The sequence below is a fragment of the Mastomys coucha genome, unplaced genomic scaffold, assembly GCF_008632895.1.
Source record: "Mastomys coucha isolate ucsf_1 unplaced genomic scaffold, UCSF_Mcou_1 pScaffold6, whole genome shotgun sequence".
NCBI classification, from domain to species: Eukaryota; Metazoa; Chordata; class Mammalia; order Rodentia; family Muridae; genus Mastomys; species Mastomys coucha.
The window spans coordinates 102195929-102218308 of NW_022196912.1; the positions used below are offsets into that span (position 1 = coordinate 102195929).

General features: G+C 46.1%; 2 protein-coding genes across 3 annotated transcripts in view; both read right to left on the reverse strand.

Annotated features, from left to right (window-relative positions):
- Nucleotides 1-972, reverse strand: part of Ngb (neuroglobin) — a 5657-nt gene extending 4685 nt beyond the window's left edge. Inside the window, exon 1 of the mRNA XM_031357735.1 lies at nt 568-972. Within this exon, the coding sequence (XP_031213595.1) occupies nt 568-656 (89 nt within the window). The 5' untranslated portion in view covers nt 657-972. The remainder of the gene's footprint in view (nt 1-567) is intronic.
- A 4077-nt stretch (nt 973-5049) lies between these two features.
- The window catches only part of Pomt2 (protein O-mannosyltransferase 2), a 42793-nt gene continuing 25462 nt past the window's right edge, over nt 5050-22380 (reverse strand). The window contains exons 11-21 of one of the 2 annotated variants that reach the window (XM_031357267.1): nt 20767-20836; nt 17734-17812; nt 16110-16261; nt 15583-15674; nt 14789-14865; nt 10026-10097; nt 9667-9726; nt 9474-9579; nt 8459-8599; nt 8161-8275; nt 5050-7433 (exon numbers count right to left, since the gene is read on the reverse strand). In XM_031357267.1, the coding sequence (XP_031213127.1) occupies nt 7328-7433; nt 8161-8275; nt 8459-8599; nt 9474-9579; nt 9667-9726; nt 10026-10097; nt 14789-14865; nt 15583-15674; nt 16110-16261; nt 17734-17812; nt 20767-20836 (1070 nt within the window). In that variant the 3' untranslated portion in view covers nt 5050-7327. The remainder of the gene's footprint in view (nt 7434-8160; nt 8276-8458; nt 8600-9473; nt 9580-9666; nt 9727-10025; nt 10098-14788; nt 14866-15582; nt 15675-16109; nt 16262-17733; nt 17813-20766; nt 20837-22380) is intronic. The other variant, XM_031357266.1, reaches the window with a different exon arrangement.

Here is a 22380-nt window from a genome sequence, read left to right on the forward strand (position 1 = left end):
TCTTTCCTCCCTCCCCACCCCCCCCTCAGTGGTAAGACTGGATGCCTGCCGCCTCCCTCCTGGACCTTCTCTGGTCCTAAGCCTGCGCTTTCTCATCTTACTGGTAGCTGGACTTGAGCTCTCATGGGCCAAGACTACATGGTCTCCTTCCATTCGAGCGGGTGGGAAGGGGCCGTTCTACCGTTCCAGGTGCCTGCATACCCTAGCTGGATCTTCGGGTCACTCATTTCCTCCTACCGACCCGGCTCCTGTGAGCGGCCCTGCAGTTACTAGCCACGGGACACCAAGATAACAAAGGGAGGAGAGTGGGGGCATTGCATCCATCTGCCCATACTGTGGGTGCTGGTAAAGGACCCCATCGGACCTCCACCAGTTCAGATAGGAGCCACTGCTATCCCGGAAGAGCAGAAGGGACAGCACCACCTGTCGCTGAGCACACACCCCTCTCTCAGGAGCACCACCGCACAGGCCGGCAGTTTCTCCTCCACCAGTGACAAGCCCAGAAATCTCGAGCCCACTACAGTCAGGCACCCCTTCACTCGCACCCCAGAGCCCTGCAGCACTCACCTGGCGAACAGGACAGTGCCATGTTCCAGAGGGCTGCTGTTCACCGCCCGCCAGCTCTGCCGTATCAGCTCTGACTCCGGGCGCTCCATGCTCTCTCTCCCAGGAGAGTCGCAGGACACAGTGATGGGACCCTCAAGGCGTGGGCGCCGTCAACGCACATGCAGCGCCATCTCCTCGGCGACGCGGGGGAGCCCCCCTCCAGGCCCAGTGCCTTAGTCGGGTGGGGCCCAGCAACCGCGCCTTTACTGGTCCAGCCCAGAGGATGCGCACCGCCAGCTTGGACACTGGCGCTTCCGGGGACCCCGCATGGGCAGCTGCGCCCTGTACCCCGAAGCTCCCAGAGAACCGCCCATTAAAGCTACGATGGCTCCCACCCACTCTGGCCCAGGGAGGCTTGCGCACTCTCTCTGTACCCGCCTTAGGAAGGTACTTCCCGAGGCCTGGGAAATGTCCAGGCTTCAGAGTCTAACAGAAAATGCTGAGCCTCTGGGCTTGCTTTACTCTTGAAAACTAGTGATATGACTGCTTCTGTGGACTGGCTTCTGCCACATGCCTGTCATCTCTGCCCTGAGAGGCAGAAAACTCAAAGGATTAATACCAGCCTGGGCTACATAAATTGTGTCATTCCCCTCCAGTACTAATAATCACTTCCTATTGCTGATGAAGAGGCAGACTGGGAGGACCAGTGTTCAAGGTGAGTCCCATCTCTCCACCAGAAACCTCTTGGGCTTGCTTGCCATCTCCTGGGCTCATGGTCTCCTGTCTAGAGTTCAACTAGAGGGACCTGGGTCACCAAACTGGTCTGTCTGTCTTCTGCTCAAACCCTGGGTACCTGCACAACTTTGGGTCCACCAAAGCTCTCAGTTTAAGGGACAGAGCCCAAACCACAGACATCTCCAGCCGAGTGTGGGCTCCAATCTCAGGTCTGCGGGATCACCTCAGCTCTCAAGACAGTAACTAGAAATGCACTGTGTGCACATCCATGGAGTTAACGTCACGATCTGCCATCGCACGATCTACTGAAAAATGGTGATACAAACCCAAAACAAGCCGGGACGGTGGTGGCGCACGCCTTTAATCCCAGTACTTGGGAGGCAGAGGCAGGCAGATTTCTGAGTTTGAAGCCAGCCTGGTCTACAGAGTGAGTTCCAGATCAGCCAGGGCTACACAGAAAAACCTTGTCTCAAAAAAACCAAACCAAACCAAACCAAACCAAACCAAACCAAACCAAATAAAACCCCAACCCCCTCCAAAGCAAAAACAAGAAGTAAGGTGCTAGGGGGAAGGTCCAGTGGGCATCCTTCCAGCAAGTGTGAGCACACACACACACACACACACACACACACACACACAGCTGGGAGGAGCGGTCTAATCCCAGCACTAAGGAGGCAGAGGCAGGTTTATCATAGTGTGTTTCAGAACAGCCAGGATTCTGTAGAAAAACTGTCTCAAAAGAAAAGGGGGGAAAAAAAGAAGCCACCTGACTAATAGGATCACTGAGAGTTGGAAAATTTTAGAATTTCTGGGCCTCCGCTAGCCAGACAGTGACCTCCAGGGACAATGAGAGACTGTCCTCAAAAATTAGTTGAGAGTGACTGAGGAAGAAACATAAACCACTATTTTCTAAAAGTAGTTCAGGTAGGTCCTGTGTTTGCCATTCAGAGAGTGCAGCTGCCCTCCCCTCCATCAGTTACTTCTGTTGTTCTCTTTCAAGCATGAATGGTCTTTGGCCCTAGCCCAGTTCCAAGGGCCCAGGCTTTGGGGAACACACTCCCTTTATCTTCTACTACCTTTGAGTCTCTTCTGCTTCCTCAGATGTACTGTAAGGGATTGAGTGGTAAGCTCTCCACAGTCCTTACTGAATGGATATGAATCAGTGTCCTTGGTTTTCAGTTATGAACAGATTGTGACCCCATGGACAGCCCCATGTTAGATGCAGAGTGCTCAGTGCATGACTTCTAGAACTTATCCTGGGGGCCTTCTGCCTTGCTCCAACCAAGTCCCATGAGAGCATTTACTCACCCTCTCCCGAATGACATCTGAGCACAACCTATTTGACTCTTCCCCATCTCTTTCATATCTCTGGTCCCTGTACTGTAAGGCTTTAGGGCAGCCTGGCAAAAGGCCTGCGTCCTAATGACTTCAGAAGACCCCAAGCAAGAGTACAAAGGGATGGTGCTTTCTTAATGCACCTGGCTGGTTGACACCCTCCACTCCACCCAGCTTATACTTCCTGAAGGTCCTCACTCAGGACCCTTCTGGCCTCTTCTCATAACATCACCTGAGGTTTGAAGAGTTCATGGGAGTTATGCACCTATGTGGGGGGACCAGAGCCCAAGCCCACAGCTCGTCTTTGTCTTCCTGGAGCCAGGGGTGACAGAAATATTTGGTGTGCTCTAATCTCTGCTCCCCTTGGGAAAAGGCTAAGGATCTGGTGTAGCTTAGGCAGTCAAGGTGAGGTACCCCAACCACTGATGGTTTGAATTCTATTTTGAGGGGCTGAAGAGGTTCTCTCCTCCCTGTGGGATACGCAATATGTTAAAATCTAGGGTAGTTCAAGAGTTCTCTAGTCAGAGCTGTCAATGTATCATTAATGTCTTTAAAGGGCTGGCAGGGGGCAGTGGTGGCGCATACCTTTAATCCCAGCACTTGGGAGGCAGAGGCAGGCGGATCTCTGAGTTCGAGGCCAGCCTGGTCTACAGAGTGAGTTCCAGGACAGCCAGGGCTAAACAGAGAAACCCTGTCTCAAAAAATATAAAAAAAAAAAAAAAAAAAAAAGGAAACTGGCAAATATACTAGGGCTTAGTTTTGCCCCCACAGGAAATCTGTTATGAAATATTTACCACCACTGGTTTGGTACCCCTGGGGGAACCAGAAAGCCAGGGTCCCAAATAAGCTGTGGATGTACAATGCAGAACACACAAACCGTCAGGCTGACCTACTATGACACCTCCCAGCTGTGCCCTAGCCTCTTCTCAGTGCCCAGGCCTAGCAGGACATTTCAGGCAAGTGCTTCCAGTCAGATGTGCCTGGGGCTGGAGGAGCTCCAAAGACCCCCTTTTGCATCAAGTCCTGCCCTTGATTTTCTAATTGTGGATCATTAGGTAAGTGATGTAATCTCTCATGGGCACAATAGAAACAAGAAAAGTGTCTTCTTTAGGCTTTCAGGAGGACTAAATGTCAGCTGGTAGCACATGCCTTTAATACCAGCACTTGGGAGGCAGAAGCAGGCTGATCTCTTGAGTTCGAGGCCAGCCTGGTCTACAGGACAAGTTCTAGGAAAGCCAGGGCTCCAGAGAAACCCTGTCTCAAACAAACAAGCAAGCAAGCAAATACCAAATCAAAACACACACACACATACACACATACACACACACACACACACACACACACACACACACACACACCAAACAAAAAACCTACCCCAAAATAAAAAAATTAAAAAAAATTATTAAGCTATTGCCACTCACAGACAATTTAGTCCCTTTCTGACTTGCCTGTCCCTGGCATCTTCTACCTCTAGAATGACAGGAATGGCCTATCTTTCTCCCCAGCCTCCCTCCTGCTTTATGGTCCTTGTGGGGGATGGGGATGCAAGGTAGCTCAGAAGACTCCCAATTTCACAGAGGCATGAATCCCTCTGAACCTTTAATCCAATGCTAAGTCAGAAGTCACCTTCTGTAGATCCTGTGGGGGAGTGGAGGGAAACCATGAATGAATGAATGAATGAAGCAGATGAAGTCCCAAGTGAATGTGTATTATCAAAAGGGACCTCAATGTCTCAGACCCACGGGATTTGGCAAAGCCTTTCTCTGGTACCTGTGGGGATGTTGAGAGAGTGTACAGAAACATGGACCCAGCCTTCTCCTTTGGATGTCTCTTCCAGCAGCCAGAAACCGTTCCCTTTCAGAGGCCTCTGACTGAGACTAGCTAACTCCTCCCCATGCTGTATATAATAAGCTTGCTGAGGTTCCAGACAAGTAGCTGGGCATCTCCATCATAACTCCCATGTCCCACCTGATCCCAGTTTTTCTGTATGTGAGTCTGAGATTTCTTTATTCTTGCATCACCCCAATCAGGTTTTCAGGACCATGCATGCCCTACAGGACAGGGTGGATCCTCTGCAGCTGGTACTCTTGACAGCTGACCATGCCAGGATGGGGCCCTCAGTTAACTGGAATGGAAATGTGCTACCATGCTGGGCCACACAGCTATCTCAGAATTAGAGGAGAAAATGGTTCCCTTGTTTCTTTCTATACTGTCTGGGAAAGTTCAACAAGAAAGAGTAGGCTCAGCTTACTGGTTTTAGCTTAAGGAATGGGAACAACAGCCATGGTCTCTCAAGCAAGCAAGTGCTCAGGGAGAGCATTCCCCTGGCATTAGGGGGAATGAGAATGGCCCTAGCCATGAGATACCATGTTTCTTGTCATCTAGACATTTTCGTCAAGGACAAGTCAGATCCAATCAATCACAAGAACAATGTAGTGTTGAAAACAAGAGCGATTTATTACAAAAGTAATGATTTCTGATTATCTCTGGAAACTTAAAAAAAAAAAAAAAAGACAAAGTGTGGTTGGTCAAGACACTGGCTGCATTATGCTGCCTGGCACATCTTCCTCCTCACCAGCCGGCTGAGATGGACCACATCTCTGTCTGTTCCCAAGGGCTGCAGCCCAAATGCAAAGCAGCACCCTAGAGCCCACTGCTCTCCATCTTCACATAGAACCCAAGCACTTAGTGATGTGACCAAGTGGTCTTTTTCCCATAGAAGTATCTGCCAGTTTGGGATGGAAGAAGAGGGAGTATGTGGGAGGCACTATTTTTCCCATACTTGGAAATAAGAAGAGACCCTTCTGACCTCAGTGTGACATTAAAGGGAGGGACATGTAGGAGCCCACTGAACTCTGCTACCTACTCCAGCTCTAAAGCTGCCCCCCAGTTACTCTAGGGTTCTATCCCTCCAATAGTGCCTCCAGAAATAAGGCATAAGAGAAAATTAGCCACCTGTTAGATGTCCCATGGGCTACCTTGTTAAAAGCCAAGCACAGATTCCTGTATCCCCTCTCCAGGAGAATCTACCCACACGGTATCCCCACTGGGCTCAGAAGAAACCAGTCTTGCTTGGGCCTGCAAGCAAGGCTTGGGGAGGGCAATGAGAGCAGAGCTCCCCAGTCCCTGCCAGAAACGCAATTAAGCAGGCAGCCCAGACTTTGTGCACAAACTGCACTTCCTGCTGGGGGATGTGTGGCAGGAGGGAAGTCAAAAGGCTGTAGCCATGGGTGAGGATGGTCAGTGGGTCTCAGATCTAATTAGCTACCCTGCCTTGCTCTTGACAGAGCTACATTTCCTCTATTAGCATTAATGATGCTCCAGCTGAACGTCCACGCATCGCCCAGAAGCTTCCTTCTCCACCACTCTGTAGGTAGCACAGCCTGTCCCTGAGACCAATTTCTAGTCTCCGTGGCAACCACCTCCTGAAGATGCTTTAAAGAACTCTGACCCTGTCAGAGTCGTTGAGAGCTACAGTAGTGGGAAGGTGGACTGTGGCAAATTCATCATTAAGCCTTGAAATATCAAAATCTTCTAGGATCAAATAAATATTTTGTTTTGAACTGAAAGAAAGGAGGCAGACTAAAGGACTGGACTTGGGTTAATTCTGACAAAATTTTCACTGCCTTTGGGCAAGGAAATGGAAGGAGCAGCTCTGAGTTTAAGTTGTAGACAGTAAAAGCTGTCATGCATGTTCAGGTGCTCTGGGTCTTTGGGGAAAAGCGATGATAAGGCAGTGTCAAAAGTTAGGGGAATGACCAGAAAGCAAGAGAGGGTATAATGAGGGTGAGTTGGAAATGTGAAGACAGGAACGCCAATCTGAGCCAGCCAAGCTGAATGCCCTCACATCAGCACCCCGGTAGATGCTTAGCCCCACAGGACTTGGCTCTGACTCAGCTGCTTGGTAAGTCAGCAGGGCTTGGTCCTCAAAGCCAGGCAGATGCAGAGAAAAGGGGACGGACAGTGAGAAACAGACACTGGGCACAAGCAGCCATAGGTGTGGGTTCTACCCACACAGTTCACAGAACAGGGAACCATAGGCTGACAAGTTCTCTGCCAGCTTGCACTGGCACCCAGTGCACTGTACACACTCCAGGCAGCACTGTATCCATAGGAGACACTGTGGGCAGCAGCAGCGGGCCAGCCCCGAAACTCAGGTGATTGGCTAGCCTCACTGGAAGCATGTGAGAAGAAGGGCAGCAGAGGTTTCATGGTCCCATCTATAACACTATGAGGAGTGGGGCGGCACTCTCAAACCTCCTGAAGATTAGAACATTTCTTATGGATCTTATAAGCCTAAATGAAACCAAATCCAATGTGAAAAGATACCAGAGAATATTTTGTTAACCTTGGACCATTTCTTGGAATTTATGACACTTGGCTGCCACAGTTACATGGTCTACAAGCTCCAAAGGTATTGGGCATATGTAGCCTCCAACACTCACACCTGCTTTCCTTGTGTTTCACAGGAACTTGGCACCGAGCTGTGCTGTAGGTCAAGTGCCCCATGTAGGTGCTGTAGACAGGGCTGTGGCTCTTATTAGTGTTTAGTTAAATCCAGGACTGTTCCCCAGAGTTTGGTCCTGGGGGCAGCAGAATGTTTTGGGTTCCTCAGACAGCTCCCTTGAAGCTGGAAGGGCCCAGGATCTGGCTTCATAGCTGAATGTCCCTGGACAAAACCTGGATCCAGGCTGGGGTCCTGGCAGTGGCCTCAAAAGTCCCATGATTCCAGCCACCTCAGTCCTGCCATTGGACTCTCAGGTTCCTGGGCTAGGGGACCAACCATCCCATAAGCCAGAGGATGGAAGAGGTAGAAGCTATGAGAGTGAGAAAAAGGTGGTCAGCATCTTAGAACTGCATTATGGAGCTCTAACTGTAAGTCCATGTGCCGGGGCCCATTACATAGGTTCCTCCAACATAACCCAGTCTGCCCATCCATCTATCCATGCATCCCAGTATACTGCAACATTATTGGCTGAATGTCCAGGAAGGGAAGGGCTTTCCCCAACAGGCCTAACAGAGGTAACCTTTTAGAGGTCTACCTATGGGAAGTGTGGCCCAGAGTGCCAACATGTAAATTTAACCTTTTTCAGCAGGCATGTGCTCATGCGCACAGGCCCCACCACAGTGGCCAAGGACTCTTGACAGGGGCTCTGAGACTTGCCAGAAGGCAAGGAAAGAAGAACTTTACAAATATCAGTCTCTGTGCAGCAATTCTGAGTCACATCCCTATATCCACAGCCCTATGCTTCCCATCCTCCCCCCCTCCCCCCCCCAGCAGCTGTTTTAGAAAGGAGCCACTGTAACTTGAAAGCATCCTTCTAGGTGTGCTAGGGTGGTGTCAAAGCTAGGAACCTCTAGCTAGGAGAAAGTGGACTGAAGCCCTTGCTATTCCTACCTGACTACACATTGGGGCCACCTTGGCCCAACTGATTCAGAACTCTCAGGGACATGGCCCATCTATGAGAAGACCTTAAGAGCACCCTGGGGGTGATCAAATGTACCTAGAGATCAGGCTAGAGGGTCATATAAGGGGATACATACCTGTAGGCAGTTGCCAGAAGCAGGCTCAGGATTCCCACCGCATGTATTCTCCTACCCAGGGGAGAAGGGGCCAAGCCCCAGGCACAGAGCCGCAAGAGAGTATCCCATAGGATACCTATGGAGAGCAGGGACATGTACCAGCCTATCAGGACAGTCCCTGGGGATCCTACAGGAAGGAGGCACCACAGCAGAAAGCAGAGGTCTCCCTCGACCAGTTTCTCAGGGCAGCTTCATCCTCCTTTCCCACCATGCCTCCCACCGCATCATCTCCCCAGGGCTGGGAAGCAGCAGTGCTGACCTGTCAACATGCTGGAAAAGAGCATGGCTGGGAAGTAGTGGTGGAAGTAGAGGATCCGGCCCATCAGGAAGAAAGGGAAGTAATGGAGTATCCATCCCAGGAGCAGCTGGCCACCTCCTCGAAGCAGCACCCTGGTCAGCCCTGTGCAGCCCAATCAGCACAGCCCAATGAAGAGGCAGTGGAGGCAGGGCCTGGGCTCCAGCCTAGCTCTTCCACATCATCTCACTGGGCCTTCCTTTCCTCACATGGACTACCCAAATCCCATGGCAACTAGAAAAAGAGGAGTCAGTGGGTCTCCAGACTCCCTGGTCAGTATCCAGTTTAGCAGGGATGCCAACAGGAGCCACAACAGATGTGGGCATCTGGCAGGAGACACACACTCACAGACAGTTGCCTCCCTGTCTCTGCTTCCCACTTACTTGCTGTCAGAGACATTCCCCAGCATCAGGTCAGAAAGGAGGCTAGGTAGGGGAGTGTCTGGAGCTAGGACTGTTCAGACAGGAAGCTGGCAATGGCAGAAGGGTCTGTGGGGTATCTAGATGTCATCCATGTCCAACAGCCAAGGCAACCAGGAGGGCAAGCACTGCCACAGCCTGAAGCTGCCTCTCTAGCCTCACTAGAGGACAGGGCCGTGGAGCAAAGAGGGCAGATAAGGAAAGGGGCACTTCTCTGGCTACAGTGTGACAGTGAAGGCTCTGTAGGCAGACTGCTGGGGTTTGAGCCTCAGCACATTACCACTGACTACGTGTTGTGTGACAAACTCTTTGTCTCACTGTGCTGGTTTCCTAATACACAGAAAGGGGAGATTATACTCTGCTACAGGCTACCAGGAAAAATACAAAATGTTGAGCCCAGTGTAAAGCACCTCCTGACTATGGGCTTCCAAAGCAAAGGAGAGGAAACGTGTGCAATGGGAGAGGTAAGGGGAGTCCCACAGCAGGCAGATCTTCCCCAGAGTCCAGGCCCAAGCCAGATGAAAGGACAGAACAGGAAAAGCCCAGGCAGGGGCTCTGACCTTGTAACTCTGCAGGCAGCTGTATCCCTCTCTGCATGGCAATAGCAATGGTACTCCCCAAGAGGAGGTAGAGGACAATGCTCACCAGATTCAGCCACCAGACCACCTGTAGAGAAGAAGAGCTGGGGATGAGAGGACACCAGCTTCTGCAGGCAGGAGTGTGGACCTAAGCACTCAGAGCTGGGATACTCACAGGGTTGCCGAGCAGATAGACTCGGAAGTCCGTGTCATTGGCCCCTGAGAAGCGCAGGCCCTGTTGAGCAAAGGACACCACACTGATCCAAGACTCAGCTTATCCCCAACCATTCCCATTCAAGGGGAAGGACAGTTACACATATTACTCATCTTTCATAGATGAGTGGCCTGAACAGGAGGCTCAGACTGAACACTCTACATGAATTCTCTAGGAAGTAGGAGTCAAAATCAGGTAGAAAACAAGAGTGTCTTTCCTGGTGAGTCCTAGGTGAGGCTTCCCCTTGTCATATATACTCCAGCCCCCACAATCTCTTTCTTGTTGCTATTTCCTAGAAGAGCTCAAGAATTGGGTCCTACCTGATAATTGATAGGCCAGTGCCAGGGTTTGGATGTGAACTCATTGTCCTTGGGTTTGAGGCCATTGTTTCCCTGTAAAAAGACAGCAAAGAAAAGCTAGTCAAAAAAGAGTATCTAACCAGCTAATATAAGCACGAGGCATAATGATCTGATTTCCAGCCAAGCACCAAGAGAAACCCCAGTGATTCCCCTCCCTGCCACAGAACAATCAGGTTTCTATTTGCAGCCATTTTCTACCTGCCTATAATAACTGCCTCCACTCCTACCAATAAGAGCCCACTCGGCTACGACCAGGGTTAAGAAGGTGTATGGGAGGATAAAGTCAGTACTTCAAACAGAGAACAGAGACTCAGAAAAGGGTACTTTAGCTTAGTGTCTCAAAGGTTTTTTTCATTACCCTTTATCTGGAGGAGGCTTTTAGATTATTATTGTTCTAAATGCCCTCTGTAATATTTTAATAGAATAGCTATATTATATAACTGTTTATGGAATATATAAATATATGTGAAAAGTAAGAATTTTGCTGGTTTTTATTTTTTCCCCTCCAAGAATATACCTCTTTGAGGAGAGAAATCATTTCCAGTACTCAATTTAGTCTGAAGGACTTGGACCCAGCCAGGAATATGCAGTGACTTGTCTCATGTGGCAAAACTGGGCCTTAACTAAAATAGGAGGAAATAGAGCTAGGATCCTAGACATTCACTTCCAGGCCTGAGCCATCCTCAATACCAACAAAAACTAGTAAGTTGGCTGCTGTGTAGGTCAGGTTCACAGCCTTGCCACCCTGACATTTGGGGCTGGACAACTCTGCTATGGGGCTGTCCTGTGTTTAGCACTTGGTATTTACTCCCTGGAAGGCCAGTAAAGCCCCCATGCTTCAGTTTTCAGCTCTATTAGCAAAAAATAATCTTCATATATTGATTGCTAGGTTTCCCCAGAGAGGCAACACTACCTTTAACTGAGTTACTGGTTTACCAAGAACAGTCTAGAAGGTCTTATTTAGCCTGCTACCAAGGACCCTGACTAGTTCAACAAAGGAAGGGCTTGGGTATAGTTTAGTTTTTAAGTTTCAGTATGGGCAATGGGCTGCTCTTAAAAATGAGTGGAGATGTGTGTCCCCAAAAGGACCGGCTGCAAATCCCCTGGATCACTGTCCTAGTCACCGTTCTATTGCTACAAAAAGGCACCACGACCACAGCAACAATCACAAAAGAAAGCATTTCACTGAGGCTTGCTGAGTTTCAGGGGTGTAGTCTGTTATCATCATGGCAGGGAACATGGCAGCATGCATGGCACTCGAACAGTGGCTGAGAGCTACATTCTGATTTGAAGACAGACAACAGAGAGAGAGAGAGAGAGAGAGAGAGAGAGAGAGAGAGAGAGAGAGAGAGAGAGAGAGAGAGAAACCAACCAGTCTGGCACAGGCTTTTAAAATCTCAAAGTCCTTAAGCTAGGCGATTGATTGTGGTACACTTTAATCTGAAGGCAGAAGCAGGTGGATCCCTGAATTTGAGGCCAGCTTGGTATATAGAGTGAGTACCAGCACAGCCAGGACTCTATAGAGAAATCTTGCCTCAAAAAAAAACATAGATAGATAGATAGATAGATAGATAGATAGATAGATAGATAGATAGGTAGGTAGGTAGGTAGGTAGGTAGGTAGGTAGGTAGGTAGATTGATAGATAGATAGATAGATAGGTAGGTAGGTAGGTAGGTAGGTAGGTAGGTAGATTGATAGATAGATAGATAGATAGATAGATAGATAGATAGATAGATAGATAGACAGACAGACAGACAGACAGATCCTCAGAGCTCACCCCGCAATGACATACTTTTAACAAGGCCACACCTCCAAATCCTTTTAACCCTTTTTTTTTCTTCTGGTTTTTTGAGACAGAGTTTCTCTGTGTAGCTCTGGCTGTCTTGGAACTCACTCTGTAGACCAGGTTGGCCTTGAACTCAGAAATCCGCCTGCCTCTGCCTCCCAAGGGCTGAGATTAAAGGCATGTCCTACCACTGCAGCGTTCCTTTTAATCCTTAATCTTTTCAAATAGTGCCACTCTCTGGTGACTAAGCATTCAAATATATGATCCTATAGGGCGTTCCTATTCAAACCTCTACAATCACTATGGCTATTCAAAGGGCCTTAGAATGAGGAATGGAGTGTTCTGGTCCTGGGAGTAATTGATGAGGGAAACCAATCCCTTAAAACCTGCACAATTCAGTCCAAAACCAGGCACTCAGTAATTCGTAAGAATCCTATTCACTTTACCATCATAAGAGAAATCCAGCATCTCTACAAATCAAGAGATTAAAGGAGGCAGATTCTTAACATGGTTGTGCATATAAACTAAATCTAGATGGTTCATTCCATTGCACTTGACCAGGCCATGAGCTTTCTCCATTCAGGTCTCAACTCACAGGCAGGCAGGCAGACAGACATAGATACAACATATACACCAATATCTGCATGTCTAGAGTCTGGATTCACTGCTCTCTCGTCTCTCTAATTCTGATAAACTAAGATCTCTTATACACCCTTTCCTTTGTCTCTACCTTTTGACAAAACAAGGAATGAAATTCTATACTTACTTTAGCCTTAAAATTCTACTCATACCCAGATTGATACTCTGAGTGACAGACATATATTCAAAAGAGCTATGTCATCAGGCCACAGTGACAGCTACAAGCACAGAGTGAGAGAAGAAGTGACCCAGAGATTGTTTAATGTCAACTTATCACCTTCCAATGTGCAAAACTGACAAATAGCTGGATTTTAAAAGTTTAATTTGATGGAGTAAGTCAACTATGTTTTCTGAGGGCTGCTTATATGATCACTTCCAGGTAGGTCTACTTGACAGTGGCTCAGAGAGGAACACTAATAACTGTCACAGCTCCTTGCAGTTCTGTGGGAAGCTGACAGCTGGCTACCTCTGTGGCCTGAAACACTGTGGTCTGAACATCATTTCTGTAGGACTCAGATTCCCACAACAAGAGCAGGGGTCTTTCACCAGACATCGACTGCAGCAATGTCTCCTCCATTTACACAAGCAAATTCCATCTGTGGGCAAAATCTTCTCCATTTAAAGATTTCCTCTCTAGCTTACTTTAGATGTTATGATTGCTGCCAGTTACTAACTGCAGGGGGCAAATAGTGACTCTTAGAAATCCTTATTTTTTTGTTTTTTGCTTTTTGTTTTGTTTTTCAAGACAGGGTTTCTCTATGTAGCCCTGGCTGTCCTGGAACCCAGTCTGTAAACCAGGCAGGCCTTGAACTCAGAAATCTGCCTGCCTCTGCCTCCCAAGTGCTGGGACTAAAGGTGTGTACCACCTGCCTGCCTTAGAAATCCTTAAACAAGAATAAGCCATGCCTCCCAAGTAGCACAGGAATGGCCTCATGGCTAAGATTGTAAGACACATAGAAACACACCCAAAGCAGCTTCTCATTCCAACTAGTTCTATTATCATGAGAGGCAATGTATGACTTTTAGGAGCACTGCCAATCAGAGTCAGGAATGTCATGGTAACTGACCCTGAAAACCTACCTTTGAAGTCTGGATCTACTTTATATGTAGCTGTATGCCCTTTAAAAAGTTCCTTAATATCTCTGTGCTTTGGTTCCTTGTCTGTAAAGTAGAAATGACAATAACCTTCCCAGGACTGTAATGTATACACACACACACACACACACACACACACACTACATAAATGTTCACTGATATGCTGGTTAGCTTCAACTGTCAACTTGCTACAACCCATAATCAACTTGAGAGAGCCTCAACCCAATTCTCTAGCGCTTGCTGGTCTGTGGGTATGTCTGTAGGAGATTATCTTGATTATTATTAAGTGATGTAGAAGGGCTCAGTTCATCATGGGTGGTACTATTCCTAGACAAGTGATACTGATCTATCTAAGAAAGCTGAGTAAATGCTGGCCTGCAAGCCAGTTAGGCTCTGTGGATCCTCCTGTACTCTGGCTGTGAAATGTACTCCATGGTCACAAGTAATGCTGTGTGAAGTAGCAAGCAGATCTGATTTTCAAGTTTATACCTCTGTTTCTCTCAGTGATGGACTATAACCTAGGAGATTATAAGTGAAATAAACCCTCCTCTTCCCTAATTTGCTTGTGATGATTTGAATGAAAATGACCCCCACAGGCTCATAGGGAGTGGCGCTATTAGGAGGTGTGGTTTTGTTGAAGTAGGTGTGGCCTCGATGGAGGAAATGTGTCACATATGGTGAACTTTGAGGTTTCAGATACTCAAGCCAGGCCTAGTGTCACTTGCTCTTCCTGCTGCCTGCCAATCCAGACGTTAGACCTCTTGGCTCCTTCTCCAGCACCATGTCTGCCTGCATGCTGCCATGCTTCCTGACATGATAAGGAATTAAACCTCTGAATTGTAAGCCAGTACCAGTTAAATGTTTTCCTTTATAAGAGTGGCCATGGTCATAGTGTCTGTTCATAGCAATAAAACCTAATCAAGACAGAAGTTTATCAGGGTATTTGTCATAGCAATAGAAATGAAACTCCAACTCCAGAATCACCACTGTCCATATCCGCATCAAATCACCACCTCATCCTGTGATCCTGGAAATCTTCATAAAAATGTTGTAAACCAGTGGGTGAAGCACTTTCAATGTCCTCCAATGGGTCAGGGATCTACACCATGGCTGCTGCTCTGTGCTCTAAATCTGTGGGTGCCCAAGAGCTCCTCTAAGAACTTTAGGTTTAGATTTAGAAGGAATAAGAAGGGGCTGCAGTACCCGGATCATGACCATGTGAGACTCCAGCAAGATCTCAGGAAAACTGGGCTGCAGCACATCCAGGCTGATGTTTGGCACTAGGGGGAAAATGACAAGAGAAAGGCTTGGCCACATTGTCCTCTCAGTACCCACACCCTTGCCATATACACCCTTACACTACAGAGACAAGCGCAGTCTTCCTATAGGCTAAGACAGAGCAGCTTCTCGCTTGGCAGGGCTGCAGAGGAACAGCCAGGGCCTACTTTGTGCTCTGGCAGCTTTTGGCTCCACCACCCATCGCTGTGGCACGAGCCCAGAAGCTGGCCTCCTGTTAGTATGAGACTAAGAACTGGGTTTGTCTCATTCACCAATATATCCACAGAATCCATGTGGTTCCTGACATATTTAATAAGGAATTGTTCAACTAATCAATTCACTGTTTATCTAGATCAGGTACTAAGAAGAATGGAATGGCCAGTATGGAGAAATCAAACACAAGCTGGGGTGGAGTATGGTGGGAAAATGAATCTAAAGACTGTTTGAGTTGAAGCTAACACCAAAGTGGGAAGATCAAAGGAGCCTGGAAGCAGAGATTTGGGATCAGTGTGACTGTGGCCTTCTGTGAAGGGTCTGCCTGTTTGTCTGGAGAGGAAATACTTGGCACGGGTCAACTGGACTAATCTGCAACAAGCATAGAAGGCATGGAGCCACTCATGATACAGGACGGAGCCTGGGACACTGAAACAGCCTTGTAGAAGGTCACTAGTAGTGTGTTTTCTATGACAGAGCCAGCCGGGGCAGTGGCCTCAACTCACGTTTGGGATTGATATGTTCTTCTATGTTCCAAATGGAGTTAGTGGTTTCTTTTAGGTACGGAGTACAAGTAACTTCCAACTGCTCCCAGCCCCTGCCAGAAAAATAGTCACAGATGTTCTAGAAGATCTGAAAACGCCCCAAGTATAGTAATGTCCACCACTCTTACATCTGTGGAACTTCCCTGTAAATCAGTGGCCATTATTCTTTTAACCTCACATGTTCATAATCTACAACTATCTTACCAGTAACTTAGCATACATTATTTCCGCTTTATAAAAAGCATAAGCCTAGAGTTTTAACCACAAGGCAGTCATACAAATGTCCAACTATCAAGGCACATAAAATGCAAAGCTAAGCTGGAGTTCTGTGCACCATAATGTTCCTGATGCCCTTTCTTCATTTACTACCAAATAAGGAAAAGTGAAGGAAGCATTCACCACTGGGTAACTGAAGCCTCTGGTATACTCCGTGTAGTGTAAAATGAAAGAGTGAGCTGGCTCAAAAGATCAGGACCCCAGAGACGTACCACTTAGGCAGAATCTTTCCTGAAGATCCCAGGACACAACCTGTGACCAAATGGATGAGGCGAATTCGACTTCTCAGTACCTTGATCCGGTTCCCAAATTTTCTATTTACAACTTCAATCCGCCAGAAGTCATTTGAGTCCCCTGTCCCATTCTGCCACATAAACCAAGAAAACATTACAAAAGTCATATATTAGAATCAAAGCATTAAAAGGAAAATGGTCACCCTTTCAAACACCATCGTGTTTCAAAGATTAAATCGACCTCAAAGACTGATGTAGGAAAGTGAACAAGAAGGCCATGGAAGTATCCCAACAGAGTGACATTAACTGGGAAACCCCTATCATAAAAAGACAGGATATGAATCTGGGTGGGAGAAGTCTAAATGCTAACTTTATAGTGTTAAGTTCTAGACAGCTGATTTTTCCTTTAAATCATACTCAAAACCTCACTCTAAGCCAGTAAGAAGATCTGGGCCATTTGTGTTTGCTGTTTTGCACATCTGGATACTCTCACCCAAGCCAGGTAGGTCTGACCCAGATGTTGTACCTGGAAATTAAGGTAGTTGCGTCTAATTCTTCTCAGGAGAGGCCCATGGAAAAACAGATGGAAACTTCAGAGTCTTGGCTTTAGTACAATATGTGCTCAGGAAATACAAAGAGGTTTAGGGAATTCACATTATGGAATCCACTCTTTAATGATGCCTAAGAGGCCTTAGAAGAGAGTGATGGGTAAGTCTCAACAGTTTCTACCAGCTGTTCTGCTTCAGTTACTCTCAGGACACAAACTCCAACAGAACTTTTTCTATTAAGTGCATGTCCCTGAGATAGCAAAATGTAAAGCTAAGTTGCTAACAGCCCTCTGTACGACAGGAACAAGATTTGTAAAATACAACCAGTAAGACTTTGCGATCTAGAAGAATATAGGATCACCCACATCTTTGGCTTTTTTTCCAGTTTATTATCATTGTGTGCATGTATGCATCCATGACCAGAAAGGGGAGGAGCATGCCACCGTACATGCGTGGACATCAAAGGGCAATTTTACAGAGTTATTTCTCTCCTTCTACCTTTATGTGGGTTACAGGGATTGAGCTCAGGTCAGGAGGCTTGCAAGGCAAGTGCCTTTACCCACTGAGCCATCTTGCCAGCCTTCTAGTGTGAGATCCACATGGTATTCATATCTGACATTATTAGGTATTAGACTATATAAAGCATATAGTTAGTCTGCAAGAAGAGGTATAGAGAAAAACAGAATTTATAGGCTTTTCTCATAGGAAACTGAGCTAAACAGTTGTGGAATGTTAAAGAAGTCTTTGTGCAGGCCATGCATGATGGAACACAGCTTTAATCCCAGCACTTGGTAGACAGTGGCAGGTGAATCTCTGTGAGTTTAAAGCCAGCCTAGTCAACACAGCAAGCTTCAAGCCAGCCAAGGCTACATAGTGAGATAATGTCTCAAAAAACAAAATAACAACAACAACAAAAGAGACTATCTTATGTCTAGCCTCCAAATTCTCTTAGAACATTCTAGAATTCTGGAGAGGATGTGTCCTATTACATGGTCCTGAACCAAGCCTCACAACTTTTTACATCCAACCAGCTAAGACTCTAGTTTCTTACTTACTATGCCATAGCCAGTGACCTGATAGTGCTTCCGGGTCAGGGGAGCCTCATGATAGTGACTGTGCAGGTTCCGAGTAGTTCTAGAAGTTGGAGAAGAGAAGAGCCATTATCTGAAGAAAAGAGATATGCACGCGGTTTCTTTTATTAAGAATATGCAGCCATCATCTGTTAGTATCAGAATGAATTAGAATCTAAACTGTAAATCCCAACATACTGGGAAATGGGGCATCTATTCAGTTATAAGAAATAGTCTGAGGACTAGGGAAGGAAGGATCTGGGGTGGGGGGAAGGAGGGAGGGAGGAGCACTGTGCAGAGCACTGTGTGGCATGTAGGCCAGGGGTGGGGCATCAGGAAACATTTACACATTTCTAGCTTGGAAGCCTTAGCTTTTCCTGACTAAGGAGGCAGGTCTGCAGAGAAAAGACTAGAACTTGGAATGGACATGCTTGGTCAGGCAAACTTCCCCAATTCCCACTTACTTCCTATTCTCACCAACTTTTTTTAAGTGAGGATTTACAAGGAATGAGGAAAGATTTAATTTGCTTTTGATGTACTTAGCTTTTTATAACAACTCTTGCTTTCATCCGTAAGTAAAAAATGTTCATGACACAATTTGGGGAAATTTATAAAAAATATGTATGAGTCAAGTAATTTATTAGTGACATCAGATTTATTTAATAGTAGGAATCTAAAGTATCTAAAATCCAACTGGCTAGAAAAGCATACCAGTTCTACTCTCTCTCTCTCAAATCTTTTATCTTGTAATTGGAGTACAGAATTCTTTTGAGGCTATTTCTCCTAACAACTGCTGTTGTCTGGTTTTGGTCACTGTGCCTTTTCCTTAAGGAATACACCTTTGTCCATTATTCACTTTTGTTGAAAACTACTTATAGGAATGGATTCCAATGTCTTTCCAAAAGTAGGGTTAACTTTGGCTTTTAGCCAGGCACCTATGAGACATTACCAGTCGGTGATCACGTTTATTTACTCATGGTTTAAAATGGCTTAAGATGTCACCTAGGTGACACAACTGTGAGCTGCAGACCCAGGGAAAGACCAATTCTAAGTTTCTTCTTGGGAACTAGGATTCCCTGTATAGCCACCAACAGTCCAAACTCACTTTTCCTGGGGTGAGTGAGTGGAACAGATACACACTGAAGCCTAAACTCTTCTGGGTTCCAAGTCTTAGAGAAGTCACTTAATACTAAACTTGTCACTTTGGAGGAACCTACAAGTTTGACTTAAAAACTCCTCTTGGAGATGGACAGTGATGATGCACACTTTTAATCCCAGCACTTGGGAGGCAGAGGCAGTAAATCTCTTATGAGTTCGAGGTTAGCCAGGACTACACAGAGAAGTTGTCCTTCCTGTCCAAGGAAAAACAAAACAAAACAAAACAAAACAAAACACCCTTAAGACCATGGGCTGATGTAGAAGAAACTTTAAGTAGTAAAATCAATGCTAGAAAAGACTTTCTAATAATTTAGGAAATATTAAGTTACACAAAGTAGAATTTAGCCAAAGGCGCTGTGACAGGAAGATCAGTAGTGTACTGATCAGACTTGCTGGAAATGGAGAAAGTCTGCATCGTAACTGAAGTTTAGGGCTGCTAAGAAAGTCTCTGCCCGTGTTTATTCACCAAGACTGACCTCCAATTAACAACAAAAGGAGAGAATCCTGACTTAAAGTTGGCCTTTAGGCCCTTCTCTCTATCAAAGAACATACCTCTAATAGGCAGCTCAAAGTCACAGCCATCATTAAGTCCCGGTACTCTTATCAGAAAAAAAAAACCATAATTCTGCTATGTGGGCAAGGTGAACCAGGGTAACAATTACTGGAAAAGAACAACATTATTGTACTTAAGAATAATCCTGGCAATATCTTTATTGTGTAAATCTTCCATTTGACCAAGTGTCCAGAATTATAGACTCTCAACTCAGTTTAAATTGTTCAGAATGTTACCTGAAGTTGGGACCTAACAGAGATTTAAGGTGACAGCATATATGGAATGCCTAGGGTGTATATAAGTTAATTAAATCTATTCAAGGCCGGGTCCTCTTTGAGCATGAGCCAGAGCCTGACAAATGCTATTAAAGAGCTTCTTCATTAATCTCTAGATGTGTAGAGTGGCTTTTCACCAGCAACTCATATTATTTCTGTAACAGGATGAGGGAAAACATGGCTCCAGGACTTCACTTATTCTCTGGATTCCCTTTCACTTGGATTTTGGTCTAGTACCTCTAATATCTTGTCAGATTTTCCCATGATTTTTAGCAGGTTTTGTACCATCTTGGTGTTACTTCAATGAACACACAGTGAGACAGACTAGTGTGCCAGTATCAGAAACAGATATTTACATTTCCTAAAAGCATCTACCAAAGATGCAGCTTTGGGCTATCAAGCTATCCTTCCCTTGGTGAGGGGTAGGGAGTAAGAGTTGGGGTAGGGGTGAGAGCTAACGTTATGTTTTATGTTTAAATTACTGTGTTTAAGAGATCTATAAAATAAAAATGTCTCTAAACTGATAGCCCCACTTGCCCAATGGCAGATAATTTCCTAGAATACTGGCTGGGGTGTTGTTCATGTAAGATAACAAGCCACTTGTTTTCACTCCTAGAAACAAGGTTGGTTGCCCCAAGTGCACAGGACATACTTGATCACAAGTAGTTGGGAGGTACACAGGCAGGAAGCTGGAAGGACATATGTAGCCTTGTGGGTTTTGCCTTTATAAGCACTGGACTAACATAATTTGAGGCTATTCTCTAGGAATCCTAGGTGTGGACCTGGCCACTGCCCATTGTCCTGGCCAATATTTAATAAAGCTTGCTTCAAATTGGTTCAAAAATTGTGGTAATGGTCTTATTCTCACCCAGTGGGATTAACAGAGGAAGGCTCACTTGAAAGGTAGTCACAAAAGTCAAGGCTCCTCAAAGTCAAAATCAGCAGGCAAAGGCTAGCTTAGTACTCATTTGCATACCATGTATGGATTTCTTATTCCACATATCAACTTGGTTCCATTACTAGAGCACTTACTCTTTGTGTTCTAGTCGTATGATGTCTCCATGTCTGACGAACTCCACTGGGAATGAAGGATCTAGGGGATCTGCCAAAAAGAAACCAGTGTGGGTACAAGTGAGTCACTCATATTCTAGGCCAGTGACAACTGAAGCCTATTGGATATACACTGTCAGTATTAACTGTGCTGTAGGACTAAGAGGTGAGGTTCTCCAGTCACCTCAGAGGATAAGAATGTTCCAGAAGTAATGCTTCAAAGACTCTAAGAGGAGTAGGGAAATCTGTCACATCAACAGGCAGGAGAAAGGAACACATGTGAAAGAATCATACTTGTTTCAACAATGGCAAATGACTTGTGCAGCAAAGTGTCTGTGTATAAGATGTGGGAACAAATGAGTCTGTGAGTATGTGGGCAGACTGGCCACCATGCCAGGCCAGCAATGGGATCTTTGCCTGACAGGCACTGAAGCCTCTCCTGGAACTTCAGGTGGGAGGGTAAATAATGGAAACTTCCTTCATGGGTAATAAATAGAGTCTCCACAAATTAAATCTATGCAATTGCCCAGCTCCTCTCAAAATCAAATTTTATCTGCTAATAGACTTCCTAAGCATGAAATGAAAACAACATTAGCAATGAAATGTTGGAAGAAAATGACTCCTGTCTGGGCATCTACAGTCAAAGCTGGTCATGATCTAGAAAGGCAGCTAGCTGCATAGAAAAGTAGCTGGCAGCCATCACGGCTAGGCAGAAGGTATCCTTGTAAAATTCTGTCACAAACAGTGAGATGCCAAGACTATAAACAAATCAAGGCCAGGAAAGCTAAATTTGCTAAGGCCAACTTCTGGCTCTGTTGAGACTCACCTGCACAGACACTGTTGCTATGCTGGCTTATAAACAGGGAAGGAAGTGTTACTGGTGTGGATTGGAGTGAGGGCCTTTACATGTTTCGTGAAACAGTTAAAAAGCAATCCATGCTTCAGCCGGCATGGCACTAGCAGACAGGCCAGCCTGTTCTCAGCCCAGAACTTTATTCATTTGGGGAAGGTTCTGCCACATTTATATCCAACAAGAACACTAAGATTTCAGACAACAAAGTTCCCAGGAAACCTTAGCTGCTTAGATGAAATGCAACTATCTTATTTCAGAACTACAAAGGAGAGACCAGGCATGTCCAGCTGGTCTCCCTAAAACTTAATTATGATGGACGACTTAGTTTTGGCCTGTTGTATCACAAGCACAATCACTCAAGGGGCCAGTTTGCATTACTGAGCATGCAGATAAGGCAGCAGGAGAGATGGTTAGATGTGCGATTTAGCCTGAAGCTACAATATGAAGAGATGTAACCACTCTTCCAGATTTAGAGCCACAGGCTAGTGCTTAGTTAGGCAGGTAGTAGTTTTTGAGCAGTCACAAGAAATGCCTGGGGTACAGGATATTGCCAGTAAGAATGGGCTCAGGTGATAACTGCCCTCTGCTTATAGCTACAACACAAAGCACTGTCCACAGGTAGCTAGTTGCCTTCCAAGGAAAGGAAGACCTAAAGTACCTCTTGCTTAATCCTAAAACCAAAGAGCCCAGCTAGAGAGAGAGAGAGAGAGAGAGAGAGAGAGAGAGAGAGAGAGAGTGTGTGT